This window comes from Dromiciops gliroides, chromosome 4 (genome assembly GCF_019393635.1).
Source record: "Dromiciops gliroides isolate mDroGli1 chromosome 4, mDroGli1.pri, whole genome shotgun sequence".
Lineage (NCBI taxonomy): Eukaryota > Metazoa > Chordata > Mammalia > Microbiotheria > Microbiotheriidae > Dromiciops > Dromiciops gliroides.
Window position 1 is genome coordinate 477,539,362 of NC_057864.1, and position 15,227 is coordinate 477,554,588.

The 15,227-nt window shown below is 47.8% G+C and overlaps 1 protein-coding gene across 3 annotated transcripts in view; it reads left to right on the top strand.

The window, feature by feature from the left end:
- Positions 1–15,227, top strand: part of SRRM3 (serine/arginine repetitive matrix 3) — a 111,910-nt gene that overhangs the window by 80,482 nt on the left and 16,201 nt on the right. The window contains exons 4-11 of one of the 3 annotated variants that reach the window (XM_044004412.1): positions 1,206–1,340; positions 1,623–1,703; positions 2,290–2,319; positions 4,481–4,546; positions 4,755–4,790; positions 7,218–7,268; positions 7,945–8,049; positions 8,744–8,915. In XM_044004412.1, coding sequence (XP_043860347.1) covers positions 1,206–1,340; positions 1,623–1,703; positions 2,290–2,319; positions 4,481–4,546; positions 4,755–4,790; positions 7,218–7,268; positions 7,945–8,049; positions 8,744–8,915 — 676 coding nt within the window. The remainder of the gene's footprint in view (positions 1–1,205; positions 1,341–1,622; positions 1,704–2,289; positions 2,320–4,480; positions 4,547–4,754; positions 4,791–7,217; positions 7,269–7,944; positions 8,050–8,743; positions 8,916–15,227) is intronic. The other 2 variants (XM_044004413.1, XM_044004414.1) reach the window with 2 other exon arrangements.

The window sequence follows — 15,227 nt, forward strand, 5'->3', positions numbered from 1 at the left end:
CTCAGCTGTAAAAATGGGTATAATAACAGCAACAAATTCCTTCTTGGGGGCAGGAACTGGATCTCCTAAATAAATGGAAAGCAAAGTGTCAACCATGGTGACCAAATGCTGAGAACGGCATGTGGTGAATGCCAGGGATGAGGACTTTATGATGATTTTTTTGATTCTGCCTCTACATCTCTTCCAATCCCCCTCTTCCCTACCCACATCACCACCCTGGTTTGGGCCCTTATCCTCTATCCCTGGATGACTTCAATAACTTTCTAATTGGTCTCCCTGCCCCAAATCTCCCCTCTCACCAAATCATCCTACACATTGTTGCTAAAGTCATTTTCCTAACTCTTGTCTGAATGGATAACTCCCCTACTCAAGAAGCATCTGAAGCTCCCTCTTGCCTCTGGATTTGTTTTTCTGGGTTTGTTACATACTAGTCCCCTTTACCCACTCTCAACAGTATATCCAAATGGGCCCATTTAGATGTTCTTTGCACACAACATTCCGTCCCCTATTTCTTTGTCTTTGCAGAGCTGTGATGTTAATGATCATTTATTAATCACTTTGTGTGTACCAGGCACTATCTAGATGCTAAGGATACAAAGAAAGGCAAAAATACAGTCCTGTCTGAAGGAATTCTCAGTCTAATGGAATGTACTCCCTTGCCTCTTTCCTTTCTATCTTCTTTCTTCCTTCTCATCTTCCTTCTCTCCCTTCTTTCTTCCTCCTTCCTTCCCTCCCTTCTTTCCTATCTTCTTTCTCTCCATTCTTCCTTCCTTCCCTCCTTTCTTCGTTCCTTCCCATCTTTCTTCTCTCCCTTCTTCCTTCCTTCCTTTTTCCTTTCTGTCTTCCTTCTCTCCATTCTTCCTTCCTATCTTCCTTCTCTCCATTCTTCCTTCCTTCCTTCTTCCTTTCTGTTTTCCTTCTCTCCATTCTTCCTTCCTATCTTTATTCTCTCCCTTCTTCCTTCCTTCCTTCTTCCTTTCTGTCTTCCTTCTCTCCTCTCTTTCTTCTTTTCTTCTCTGCCTTTTAGATCCTTTGCTCCCTCCATGCACCAGCTCGAGTCTCCTCCTACAACAGACCCTTTCCTGATCTCTGTCCTCCTCCTCCATAGTAGTTGCTTGAGAAATCTTTTTGATTGCTTGGTGGGAGAGCATCTGGAATAGGAGGAAGCTCCCTGACCTTTCTTTCTGTTTCTGTCTCCTGGCCAGAGTGATGGAAAGCCACTACTTGATTGAGGGGGATGCCCAGGGCCTGGAGTACTTGCCCTATGAGGAAGATTGCCCTCTCGAGTGTGATTGTCCTGCTGACTGTTACCGAGCCGACGGTGGGCACCGGGAGTACAGGTCAGGCCCTGCAGGAAGCCCTGGGGAGGGAGCAGGGATTGGGATGACTGGGAGTAGAGCTGAGGGAGTGGATGGGCTGGTTTAGAGAACTAGAGACTGGGATGGCAGGGGAACTGGCAAGCTTTGGAAAGGAAAGGTATTGGTGATTGTGGAGGGAGGGCTGGTGCAGGGGGAAGGGTGGGGATAATTCTAAACTAGGGATCAGGGAGCCAGGCTGAGGCCTTGAACTCTCCCGGTTCCCCATACCACTTCTCACCTCTCATTCTCCCACCCCATCTCTAGGACCAAGCACTGGTCAAGCAGCTCAGCCTCACCCCCTCCCAAGAAGAAGAAGAAAAAGAAATCTGGCCATCGGAGGAGTCGGTGAGTGGGCGGAGCCCCTGGGTTAGTGGAGGGAGAGAAGGAGGAGCCCAGAGGTATGCACTGCAGAAATCCTGAGCTCTGAGTCACCTGGGAATCAGGGCTGATGTCCCTAACACTGGCACAATGAGCACTGGCTCTGGGGCCAGAGGACCTGGGTTCCAATCCTACCTCAGAGCTCTATCCATGACCTTGGGGAAATCAGACAAATAAAATGAGGGGGTTGGACTAGATGTGCTCAGAGATCCCTTCTAGCTCTCACTCTAGGAACTAGGCCGAGATATTCAAAAGACAGTTCCTGCTCTTCAATCCCCATGCACATCTCCTTCAGTCTCAGTGTCCTGCTTGATGGGGAGCCCAGGGAGAGACAGAGGGAAAGGGAAAGGGAGGGAGGGAAGGAGAGGGAGGGAGGGAAGGAGGGAGAAAAGTTGCCCAACAGCATTTGGCATCATCTCGTTGGCCCTCTGCTCCCCCCTCCCCACTTCCTGCCCTGAGAGAGGGGCCCCTGACCCAGTTAACCACCTCCATCTCTGTCTTTCTGCCTGCCTGCTTGCCTGCCTGCCTGCCTCCCCCGGGGACCTGTCCTCAGTAAAAAGAGGAAGCTAGACTCTGAATGCAGGTCAGTGAGCTGGGCTGGGCTGGTGCCTTTTGGCTGGTGGGAGTGTCAATCTCAGGCCTCAGAGACTCTGCAGAAGGCAAGAGCTGTGGATGCCATATGGATGGTCACCCTGAGAGCAGACTAGAGGACACCCAAGGGTCCTGGCAAAAGACAGGCTAGGAAATGCAGCAAGGCTAAACGCAGAGGTCCTGTATCTTCTGCCTTCCCATCCTGGCCCCCTCCAGACCTACGCCTATGGGAAAGTGGGCCCCCTAATACTTCATACTCTATTACTATCAGGAATTCTCTATTAGGTCTTAATTCCTTTGTGCCTGCCATTATAGTTTATATTCCCAAGGGGAGGAAAGATATGCAGCTGCTATCAACCAAGGGCAAGGATTGTAATAACAGTGAGAGCAAGGTCCTTGGAGACTAGGACATGGGCCAGAGACCTGGGGGTGGGGAAGAAGAGGCAATTGGGGCAAAGGGCTCTGCAGAAATCAAACTTCACGATAAGGCCTAGTCGTTGAGGGGTCAGTTTCACCATCTGTAAAAGGAGAGAGAGATAACCACTGACCTTTCCAGCCCTTATCTTTGGACATATTATTTATTCTATGATTCCTGATTCCCAGGTACTTAACCCTCACCTTGGGATCTGGGATTTTTTTCAAACTGCTTTCTCCTGCACCTGGATGGTAGAATTTATCTCCTCACTCCCAGCCCTGGCCTTAGCATTGGATTCAACTCAACGCAATGCAGTGCAATGCAATTCAGTTCAATTCAATTCAGTTCAGTTCCATTCAGTTCAGTTTCATTCAGTTCAACCTGACAATTATTGGTTAATCACCTGCTGTGTGCAGAGTACTGTGCTAGACAGCTGGGGAGAAGTACAAAGCTGAGATTAGACTCAGTCGTTGCTCTGGAGAACTCTCAGTCTGAGGTGGGGGGGGCACTGTATAACCCATACACATCAAAAACTGGAATACATAATAAAATGCTTTAAAGGCAGCCAAAGTGTTGAGGTTGGGGAAGGAAAAGGGCATTCCTGGAGTAAGTGGTATTAGAGTTGGGCTTTAAAATCATTGTAGGAATTTAAGAGGCAGTGCGTGGAGGTGGAGGGAACAAGGGGTACAAAGACCGTAAAGTTTCAGGCACGTGGCACAGGTGGCCAGTTGTCCAGTTTGGATGTGTTATAGGTTGTAGACGGAGCATGCCCAGAAGGGACAAGGTAGGCGTTCCATCTTAGAAAGGCCATCGATATGGGAGAGAGCATCCCATAGAGGGTGACAGGGATAATAAATGAGTTCGATTTACAAGATGCTTGGTTTAAGGCACTGGTGATGTTTGATTTGGAGAAGACTGGGGGAGGACTTTAGAGCTATTGTGTGGACAAGGATTAGACTTGCTTTGCTTGGCCCCAGAGGCCTGATCCAGGAAGGTGAGGGGGTGGTGGTGGAGGGGAATGGAAGTGGCAAAGCTACAGATTTCCGCTCCATAAGAACGGAGGGAGCTGTCCAGCAGAAGGACGGGCTCCTTGGGGAAGTGGTGGATCGTCCCTGACTGGGGTCTCTCAGCAAAAGCAGGATAACCAGGTGTTAGGAATATCTGAGGGGATCATCAGTCAGGCCCAGCAAACTGGACTAGGTAGACTCAGGTCCTTCCTAACTTGGAGGGTCTGTGGTTCTGATTTTGTGAGTAATAAGAGATTAGGGGCAGCTAGGTGGCACAGTGGATAGAGCACCAGCCCTGGATTCGGGAGGACCTGAGTTCAAATTCGGCCTCAGACACTTGACACTTACTAGCTGTGTGACCCTGGGCAAGTCACTTAACCTTCATTGCCTCACCAAAAAAAAAAAAATAATAATAATAATAATAATAATAATAGATTAGGTGATGTCAGGGATGGGGACCTTGAATCAAGCAAACAACTTTGAACTTTATTCTCTGAGACAATGGGGAGGCAGTGGAGGGTCTTGAAAAGATGTTAGATCTGGGCATAGAGAATTGAATTCAACCATCTGATTGTGGGATGATTTGAAGGGGAAGGGGAGAGAATAAAGGTGGAGAGCCCTGTTGGGAACCTGCTGCAGGAGTGTGGGCACATTGTAAGGGGATGGAGCGGGGTGGCAAAGAAGCACTCAAGGAAGCAGAAGTGAAAGCTATGGCTCCTGTCCTGTATCAGCAGCTGCGGGAGCTCCTCACCCCTTCGGAAGAAGAAGAAAAATGGAAAGAAGCATAGACGTGACAGGTACCTAAAAAAATCTCATCACCTCCCCAACCTCGGAGCCCTGAGCCGTCCTTCCTATGCCTGCCCTGCCCTCCCCCACCTCAGCAGGTGGCAGGGCCCAGGCAGGGGAGGAGAGGGATTGCCCCCAGCCCAGCATGGAGGGGAGGGAGGGCAGCTTCAGTTCCTCAAATGTCTGCTAAATGGGAACACATTTTATCACATCTAACAGGTCTGACTCCGGATCCCGGAGGAAGAGAAGACACAGGTGAGCAGGAGCCTGCAAAGGCTGCGGCAGGGCTGGCTGGAGAATCCGGTCCAACTCCACCAAGGTTGTTGGAGCTGCGACAAGTGGGGGCTGGACTTGGAAACTGAGGAACAAAGTTGAGATGGAGAGCCAGACCCAGCTCAAGCCTGCTTCCAACACTGTTTACCCTAAGAACAGAGCTCTACAAGGACTAGAGAGAGTGCCGAGCCCTTTCATTAAAGGAGCAGTGGGTGTCTAGTGGGTAGTGCTGGAGGCTCCTAACCAAAGTACCTCATCCTGAGAGCTTTGGGGCTGGGAGATGGGAGCTCCTGGTCCTCCCCATAAGGAGGACCTATGCTCTACCTACATAGTGGGGAACAAAGCAGCCTAGATGCTCCAAGATGCCCCAAAGGTCCACACCCCACTTCACTTCACCTTTCAGTCCCTTCTACTGGGATAAGACCATCCCTGTGACCTTGGGCAACTCATTGACCTCCTGACTTCAATTTCCCTATCTGTAACATAGAGTGTGAACTCCTTGAGGGCTGTTTTTGCCTTTCTTTTTATCCCCAGCTCTCAGGATAGTGCCTAGACCACAGTAAATACCCAATAAATGCTTGTTGACTTGACTAGATGACCTCTAAGGTCCTTTCCAGATCTAAATCTATGAACCTAAGTCACTTAATCTTTCCGGGCCTCAGTTTCCTCATCTGTAAAATGAAGGTGTTGTGTTATATGGCCTCAGAGGTTTTTGCAGTCCTAAACCCATGAGCCTATGATTCTCTTCCCCAGGCTCCCATGCTGGAACCTTAGAGACATGGCTGAGCCAGAAATTGGGCTGGTGTTCTGCTGCCCTCCAGTGGTGGAAATCTCTGGGAGTGGGGATCTATTTAGAAACTCACCATTAAGAACCCATTTCTACTCCATTCTACCAAAGACAGACTGGGGGGGCAGTCCCAAGCCAGGCTGTTCTAGCATTAGGCAATCAGAAGACACGGTTTCTTCCCTCTGGGAGGTTGCCAGACTTGCTCATAGCCCTTGGGTGTGATGTTTAAAACCCCCTCCAATACTATTAATAACTAACAGGCATTTATTAGGTCCCTGTGCTGGGTACTGGTCATACAAAGGCAAAACGACAACAGACCCCTGTCTTCGAGGAGTTTCCATTCTATTGGGAGAACGAACACGTACATGCAAAAAATGCATTCAAAATAAATACAAAAGAGAAACAAGGAAGTTTAGAGAGGGACAGCATAAGGAAGAAGAATGAAAGAAACCAGTATTTATTAAGCACCTACTAATGCCAGGCACTATGGGAAGAACTTTACACATGTTTTCTCATTTGATCTTCATGATAACCCTAGAAGACAGGTGTTATTATTATATCAACTTTACAGATGAAGAAACTTGCCCCAGGACACACAACTAGTAAGTGCCTGAAGCTGGATTTGAACTCAGGTCTTCCTGACTCCAGGCCCAGTGTGCTCGCTCTATCCCCCGTGTAACCCAGCAGCTAGGGTGGACTAAATTCAAAATCCTAAAGTCGTAGAATATGGAATTAGAAGGCCTGGGTTTGAATTCTGGTAATCTTCGTGACCTTGTCACATGACCTCTTTGGGCCCCAGTCTCTTGTAAATAAGGGGTTAGATTAGCTCTCTCTGAGACCCCTTCCATCTCTTAAGTCCCAGCATCCCTTGCTCACTAACATTCTACAATGCTGTGATCTGGTAAAAACTGGAAATTATTTGGGCTAAGGGCAAAACTGAGTAAGCCAGCTGGCAGGCATTGGATGGGTTGGGTTCCACCAGCATGATTGGAGGGAATATCTGAACTCAACTGAGTAGCTGAGCACAGACCTAAAAGTGAAGCTAAAAATTCAAAGGCAAGAGAATGGGGGGAAGGGAGAGGAGGGGAGCGTGGGCGTGAGACAAGAGCCTTCTGTTTCAGAAGGATCCCAATCCATCTCACTCCAGCTTTGACTGGATCTGCCTGCACAGTCTATGTTCTGGGCAGGGGCCCCTTAAAGGCCAAGCTAAGGTTGCTCACTCCGCCCTGCAGGTGAATAAGATGTCTTCCTTCATTTCTCTCACATAAATTAAGTCAGCTCCAAACTAACTATACATAAGAGCTGAGCTGCCCAGAGGGAAAGAATGGAATAAACTGGGATTAGAAGCCTGGGAAAGCTTCTCAGAGGAGTTAAGCTCTCAGCCGGGTCTAGGGGGTCTGTGGTTCTTTACAAAAGCGTTGAGGTGGAGGTGAACAGACCCTGTGTTTGGTGTAATAAGCAGAGCTGTGGGACAAGCTAGGGTATCCCAGCATGGGGTTCAGCTCTCGGGGAAAGGTGAGCTTTCTGGGAGGTTCTCAGTCAGGTAGGTGAGGAGCCAATGACCCAAGTCTTTTCTACTCACCTCTTAACTTCCTGGGCACTGAGCTTCCTGTTGTTTGTAGGTCCCGGAGCCCCAAAAGCAAAAGAAAAGAGAAAAACAAAGAGAGAAAGAGGTAAGAGACCCATATTTCTGCCTTCTTTCAGGGTGGGGTGCCAGGAGCCAGACAAGCCTGGTTTGAGGCCTGTGGTCAAACCACAGGGAAAATTTTGGTTTAGACTGAGTTATGCCATGACTGGGGGAATAGGTTTTGGGGGCAAATATTCTCTCCTACCACCCCTGCCCAAAGGGGCTGGGACCCTTTCCTTTTTGTGAAAGGGTTGGGTTGGGGCTGACTGAAGCCCAGAGAGAGGTGCTGGAGGATGTCAGTGGGCAGGGCCAATCTTAACCAGAGGAGCGGTAGGCAGACACTGATGTGGTATGACCGAAGGCCTGGTGAAGACCCCCTGGGCCCCAGATATTTACACCATCTGCTCTGCTCTGCTGTTGCTTATTATCCTTTTGATGGGGGCTGGATTCCCCCCAAACACATGCACCTTCCTGGGTGAGGCCTCAGGCTGATACTCTAACAGCTACTCCTGGGATGGGGAGCATAAGGGTTATCTCTCATTCATACTAGAGTGGAAAGGGCTGATGTCAAAGCCTTCTCCCAGAGCAGGGTTTGATGGTGGCGAGGCGAGAACAGGAAAGGCACAGGAACTTCTTTCATTCTGAGGGCAACAGAGCCCAGCCGGCCTATGCATCCAGCCTCCCCTCTGTCTGTCTCTTCCCCTCACCTTCTCCTTTTCCAGGCCTCATAGTGAGTCTCCATCAAGAAGGTCTCATCGACACAGTAGCTGTAGTTCTCCTAGCGCCTCCATATCTTCCAACTACAGCAGCTCCAAATCACCCAGCAGGTAGGCTGGCCAGCCTATAGCAGACCACAGCCATGCCAAGAGCATGGCAGATGGCACGTGGCCAGGCCCGTGGGCTGAGGTCAGGGGTTTGGGGCTTGGAAAATGGGGGTGAGGATGTTTTCTTTCCTTCTGAGTCCTCTGTGGCCCTCTGTGGAGGGCCTCAGTGCCTAGAATTTGGTCGGGGGGAGAGTTGGGAGATGGAGCAATGGAGGGTTACAGGCAGCTCCATGATGACCTGCCCATGATGGGATCTTGGGTCAGTCCATCAGCCCATTCATCGAACCTTCCATCAGGCCCCCAGGGCTAAGTTCCCAATTCTTTGGGGGTGACAGGAGAAGAAGACTGGGGCTCTGCCATCAGGGAGCCCATGGTCTCATGGGAAAGGCATGGAGAAAGGTAGGGAGTAATGCTAGGGAGTGGAAGCTAAGTGCTTGCTTGACTGGCTGAGTATACAGAGTTCTGGAAGAAGTCAGAGCAAGCAGAGATTGTTGGGAGCTGGAGGAGTCTGGGCAGACATCCTGGAAGAGGTGATGCCTAAGGGATCCAGCCCTCAATCTCTCTCTAAGGCAGAGAGGGGTGGTGCATGCTCAGAGAGGCTTGGGGCTCCAATTGGTTGTCCAAGACTGCCTCAGTGGAGGGAGAATGAAGTAGGAGGGTCCCACCCTGGCTCCCTCCATCCCTCCCCTTGCTACAGACTGAGCCCCAAGCCCAGAGACGATGGCCCAAAGGTCAGTAGCCAGCGGTCCAGCAGGAGCAGAACATCCTCTCCGTCGGGCCGCAGCCGATCGGGGTCTCCACACCAGAATGGCCAGCGGAGCAGGCGTCCCAGCCAGGCCCGAGGCAGCCCATTGGACACACCACTGGATGTATGTACCCCTGGCTCTTGCCACCATTCACCTTCCCCTGTCCACCCACCTCCCCAATCTTTGGCAAAGGTCACTTCGAATTTATAGAAGGTCAGGTGGGGTCAAGCTCAGACCCTCCCTCACACCAAGTCTGTAGATGAATCCCGTTCCTTGTGTGTGTATGTGTGTGTGTGTTGGGAATTAGGGGAGACTGCAGTCCATTGCTCCTCCCTCTCCCTCTCCCCAACCATCCTGTACTCTGACAAGGACCGATCATACCAGACCCCCTACTCCCCACAGTTCAACTAATTAGGTGGAAAGAGAAAATGGAGATCTTCCTAGATCTATGATTGGGCTGAAGATGCACACCAGGGTGGTAGTAGAATAAGCTCCCTCCATTTGTGCCGGCGCTTTATCCTTCCTCAAGAGATTTTCCCATCCATTATCCCATTTGATATCTCACCACCACCCAATGAAGAAGGCATGGAAAAGATTATTCTTATTTCATGGATGAAGAAACTGAGGTACAGCTAGTAAATGGAGGAAGGGCACACTTAAAGCTCAGAGTTCCTAACAGCCATATGTCCTTGTAACTTGAAAGTCCCAGTGACCAAGCCAGAGCTCCCTATTCCCTCTGCTACAAGAGTAAGACCCCCCAGGAGTTCCCTCCCCTGACTGGGAGTGGGGAGACACCCAAGGACCCCATCTAGAATGTGTAACATGGGCTATATTACTGGGAAGCAGATCAGGATGCCTTGGGATCAAGAGTCATAGGTCTAGAGCTGGACAGGATCTCAGAGGTCACCTAATCCAAGCCCCTCATTTTACAGATGAAAAACCCAAGGCTTGGGGAAGAGAAATGGCTCAAGAGACTAGGTCTTCTGCCCAATCTGTTAGTGTGTCATTCCCCCACTCCCCACCTCCTTTGTTTCCTGGAATCTCTGAATAGGAAATGCACATCTCTCTTTGATGATCTTAGAGCATTTGCTCTAAGAGGACATGGTTTAATTCCAGCTCCTAGCATTAGCCTTGGATAGTAATGGCAAAGAGGGGGTTTTCTTTATCCTTTGTCCCCAAAAGCAACTAGAGTGGTTCAACATGGTATCTCTGAGTCCACAAATCCCCATGCCTGACATTCATGCCCCAGCTCCAAGACTGAGTCCCCCTCAGCTGCACTGAGCACCCCTCCACACCCATCCCCAGTACTGCTCCCTATCTGTGACATTGAACCCCCATAGCGACACTGATTCCAGGCACTATTTGCCCCCAAAACTGAGATCCTCATGTCTAGGAGTGAGTCCCCTAGAACATTTCAAACCCCATGAAACTTTTGAGGGCTCAGCACAATTCTCACTCATTCTTTAAAGGCTCTGATCTCTGGGCCAATTTTTTTTCCTCTACCACCAATACAGCACTTAATTCATGAATGTCCACACTAAGTGCTTGATCCCAACTGGCACCCTTTTGCTTTGAAAGACCAACTTCCTCATCCACCCTACTTTTTTGTCTTTGTACCACACCCATCATCCAAGGAATCTCTGCCTTGAAGAGTGATTAGGGTTTTTTGGTTTGGCCCCATGGGACAAAAGACCAGAAGTTAAAGAAAAACCAAGTTCTGTTCAATATCACTTCCCAACAATTAGAACTGTCTAGTAACAGAATGGAGAGTCTAGTAGGTAATGAGCACCCCATCATTAGAGATACACATAAAGAGACCGGATGACCCCTTGTCGGGGACATTATTGATGAGTTTGAACTAGGCAACATCTGGTGTCCCTTCTAATTGAAAGATTCATTGACCAGCTGGTCACTCCATTACTCTCGCAAGGCATGACCCAAATCTATCCTATACCTATCCTTTGTAGGAGGGCATGGTTCACTGAGGCCCAGAGGGGGCACTGGACACTCAGAAATCATGTACTGAGAGGGGAGATTATAGGGACTAAACTAAACCCAAGTCTCCCTGACTCCACATTCATCACTCCTCCTACAAAGACGATGGAGACAAGGGCTGGGGACGATGTATTCATGTCCTTGTGGGGACTAGACTCACAGCATTTCAGAGCTGGAAGGGCACTAGAGATTGTCTAGTCCAACCCTGCTCATTGGAAACTGAGACCTGCGAAGTTTAAGTGATTCATCTTCAGTCACAAAATGAGTTGGTACCAACCCCAGGAGTATTAAAGTTTCCTAGCTTCTAGTCCAATTTTCTTTCTAATTTACCTCAGCCCTTTGAATACTTAGCTCAACTCTCCCTCATTCCTCTGGGACACAATGTCACTTCACCTTGCCTATCTAAAACCTTTGCCTATCCCCAAACATGAAGGTCAAGATACATCTTCCTGGGGCTAGAAAATTACAGGAAAGCCTTCTAGATTCTAGAATATCAGCTGCCTTGGATAGTCTTTCTCATCATACCCCTGCTTCAGAGCAGGAACTATGTGTAGTACAATTCATCCCCAGAGCCTTTGATACCCACCTCTCAGGTCTTAGAATAGCAGCAGCCATGTATGTGTTGCTTTTGATTTTTATTTCATTTTTTAGCTGTTTCCTTTCATTCTTTTTCCCTGTTTTTTCAAAACAAAATTTCCCATTTCCCTAGACACAAAAACTAAGGGCGACTATTTTGTGAATCCTAAGGGAATTCAAGAAAATATCTCTATGTTCTATATGTTATCATCCCGTGGCCATTTTTAAAGGAAAAAAAAAAAGTTATTTCAAGAAAATGATTTACAATCCAACCTGGATTGAATATTCTTTAGTGCCTTCCAGGCCCTGACCTCTCTTTGGTCAAAATCTTCTGGTAGTCAGAAGCTCCTCCCTTGGTTCATAACTGAAAGGCAGTGGAGTTAGTCAGGGAGGAGATACTCCCTTCTCTAGGTCAGTGCAGGAAATATCTAAATGGATCATCTACTATTGGTTTTCCAAGCCACAGGATGTACTCAACATGACATAGTCCAGGCTAACCAAGAGAGGCACAGACTCACAAAAGTAATGGGGATAGAATGCATCAACCCAAAGAAGATATAACCCACATCCTTAGAGTGGACTAAACTCATACATCTAAAGAGGACAACACCTGCATGCCCAGTGGGACTGGACCCATATACCCAGAAAGGAAGGGACCAAACATGAGTTTCCCAATATATCAATATTCTCTGGGGCCTCAGGGCCTTCATTAACTAGCTTACACAGGGTAATGCCATGCCTTCTGTGAAGGCCCAAAAGGGGTGACATTAGGTTACTTAGAGTTCGTCAAGTTAAGGAGAAGCCTTAACTCACAATAGGGAGTATACACTCCTAAGCCATAGCAAAAGAAAGAAAGAAAGAGAAAAAGAAAATCCTATCTGACCCTGATCTTTTTTTTTCTTTGATTATGTCTAGCACCTAGGACAGCAACAACCATGTTGTCATGGTAGGATGAAAGACAATGAAAGGTCAGACTGTCAAAGAGAGACTCTTTATGCCACTTCCCAATTGCCGCCAACCTCTAAGGTTCTCTACCCATTCGTTTTGAGAACACTGAGACTAAGGGAAAAAAAGTCCCTCTCCCCCTCCCCATGGCTTTAAATTTGTCATGTGTTCTCAGGGACTTATCATTTGTTCTATCCTATGAGCCCTAAAACCCTCCCTTAAGGTATTAATAGTAAGACAGGACAACATGAGCCCTGAAATCCAGGAAGAGATCAGGTATCAACCTCTCCTCAACAGTGTTTCCCTCCAAATAAAGGGCTCCACTTTGGCCTATTTTGAACCAATTTCAAGGGAACTCATCCAGGTTAAAGGTGGCAAGGGAAGGGAGTGGGAGAAAGCAGCCAACTATCACCTCTCTCCAAGAAAACAAACCAAATGAGCCTTACATTCTTTACCATTAATATTCTAGAGGTCCTCAACCATCTCCCTACCCTCTCCATCCCAAGATAGTCATGCCCCTTGAGCCTCTTCTGAAACAGCTCCCTGAGGAGTACTCTTGCAAGCTTCTCTCTCTCCCTTTGTTTGGGGTGCTATTGGGTGGGATGGCTACCATCCTCCAACCTCCCCTTCTTCCCCTTGGGAAGGTATTTTGGAAGTAGAATGAAAGCCAAGAAGAGACCTGGCCCACTCTTTTTTCAGGTTGGGGTGTCCCAGAGTTTAGCAAATGATGAGAAATGTTTTGGGTGGGGGTGGGGATGGCAAAGTGATGGGGAAGACTTTTGCTTACTCTATCTTTCAAAAGCCACACAACACTTTTTAATCCCATCTGTGTTTTTGTTTGTTTTTTAGCCTCCCATTTGAACCGTGGTAATATGGGGAATTACAGCAGGCAAGGGCTGGGCTGGGGGAGTTCACCTACCTTGTCCTGTGTTTTTTCCCCTTTCTTTTCATGATCTTATATTTTTCCCGTTTGTAATGTACAGAAATGCAAACTATTTCTCCATTTATTTTATTTTCTGGTATCTACTGTGTTGTTCTAGAATTTTGCGTTTGTGTGTGTCGCTGTGGACGCCTTTGGCCACGTCAATGCAGAGACATGTTTTTGAATTTCAAGTGGACACTGATCATTGTTTCAAACTGTTTCTTTTTACCCCCTCCTCTGTAACTGGAATTTAAAAGGGAAGATGACTGTAGAAAGAAATGATCCATACTGGGAATACCTTTGTCAAGTGAGCATCCCTTCCTCCAGGACCCTCCATTTGATCACAGGATTATAGATTTAGTTCTGGAAGAGACTTTAGATACCATTGAGTTCAACTTCCTCATTGTACAGACGAGGAAAACTGACTCTCAGAGAAGATAAGTGACTTATCCTGAGTCACACAGAAAATAACTGGTGTTATTTTAATTTAGATCTATTTTGACATTCTATCCACCATACTGCCCAGCTGCATCTCACAGGGTAAGGTCTGGAGTTGCTTTGTGTTGTGGACTGACAGAGAGTCCATATGATAATGGAGCAGAAAGGGGTCTTAGAGGTCATTTGTTCCAACCTTCTCATTTTATGGATGAGCAAACTGAGATCCAGAGAGGGGGAGTCATCCACTCCATATCCCATATATGCCAGGAGACCCTAGGGGTCTCCTGACTTGAGCTGATGCTCTTTTCACTACACCCTAGTTCAACTTCCAAAGAAGGATGATGGGAAGGGGATATGATATGATATAATCAAGAGCTATATGACTTACAGAACCCCAAACACTTGGAACTCCAAAATTCAGGAGGGAGACCAGAGAAAGGCTGTCAGGCAGCCCATAGGCTGTCAAGAAGCCCAGATTTATCACAGGACACCAAGGAGAATCCAAGGGATGAGGAATATTCTTGTGAAAATAGACAGTGTTAGGAAGAGCAAGCATGACTTCTGGTCTTCCCTAGAGCATTTCCTTAGCAGCCCCTCATAATAGGATCCCTTTGGGAGGTGGTCATCATTCACCCTAGAATTCAACAATCAAGGCCCCTGGCACCAATTAGAACTCCAAGCAGAAATCTCATACCAGTGGAATCCCAGAAAGTTACAGAACACATAGAAATGTAGGAGGATACTTGTCACCTTGTTCCCCCACCCCCACTTGCCATGTCACTGGCCAGCTGAGCCATGAAGCAGGATGAGGCCAGCCCATCAATGATCATGACTCACCATAAGAGATAGGTCTTGGGCGACAGGCTGAGAATGCAAAGCTATTCTGTGTTTTTGGAAACACTAGGCTAAGGCACTGAGTGCTCACAATGCCTAGTTTTGCCTTTGCCACTTTATAAATCCTCATAAATAACTTGGGAGAAGACACGGGGAAAAACCACTATTACCTATGCTCCCCCCCAGCATTCTCCAATGTGACATCTCCAAATGCCTCAGTGTGGTAGCTGACCAGATTTTAGCCTTGGCCCCTGTGACTTTCTGTCCCATAATGTTAGGACACACCTACTGTAAGCCTACCAAGGTCAGAGAGAGAACTCTTTGTAAAACCCATGGACCCCAACTCTAGAGGCCCAAGAAAAGGAAATGCCCAAATTAAGTCGATTAGTCATTTCACTAGAGAATATGTCCACTTTTCAAAAGGATTTTGTTTTAAATAGTTTGTTTCCTTGGTGTGATTTTTTAATGGGATGTAATTTACAAAATATCCATGTCCAGTTCTATTTTTCAGAAACACATTGGGTGCCTAAAGGAAAATGCATCTGTTTCTAGGAAGGAGTTGCGCATTGGCCCCTCACCCTCCCTAGAGATCTTTGAACTTCCAGCAGAGTCATAAGCCCTCCCCCTTGATTCAACCTTTATTCATCCCAAAAGAAACAACATGGCAGAGTGGGTAGAGAGTTGACCTCAAAGTCATTGAAACCATGGGTTCGAGTCTCACCTCT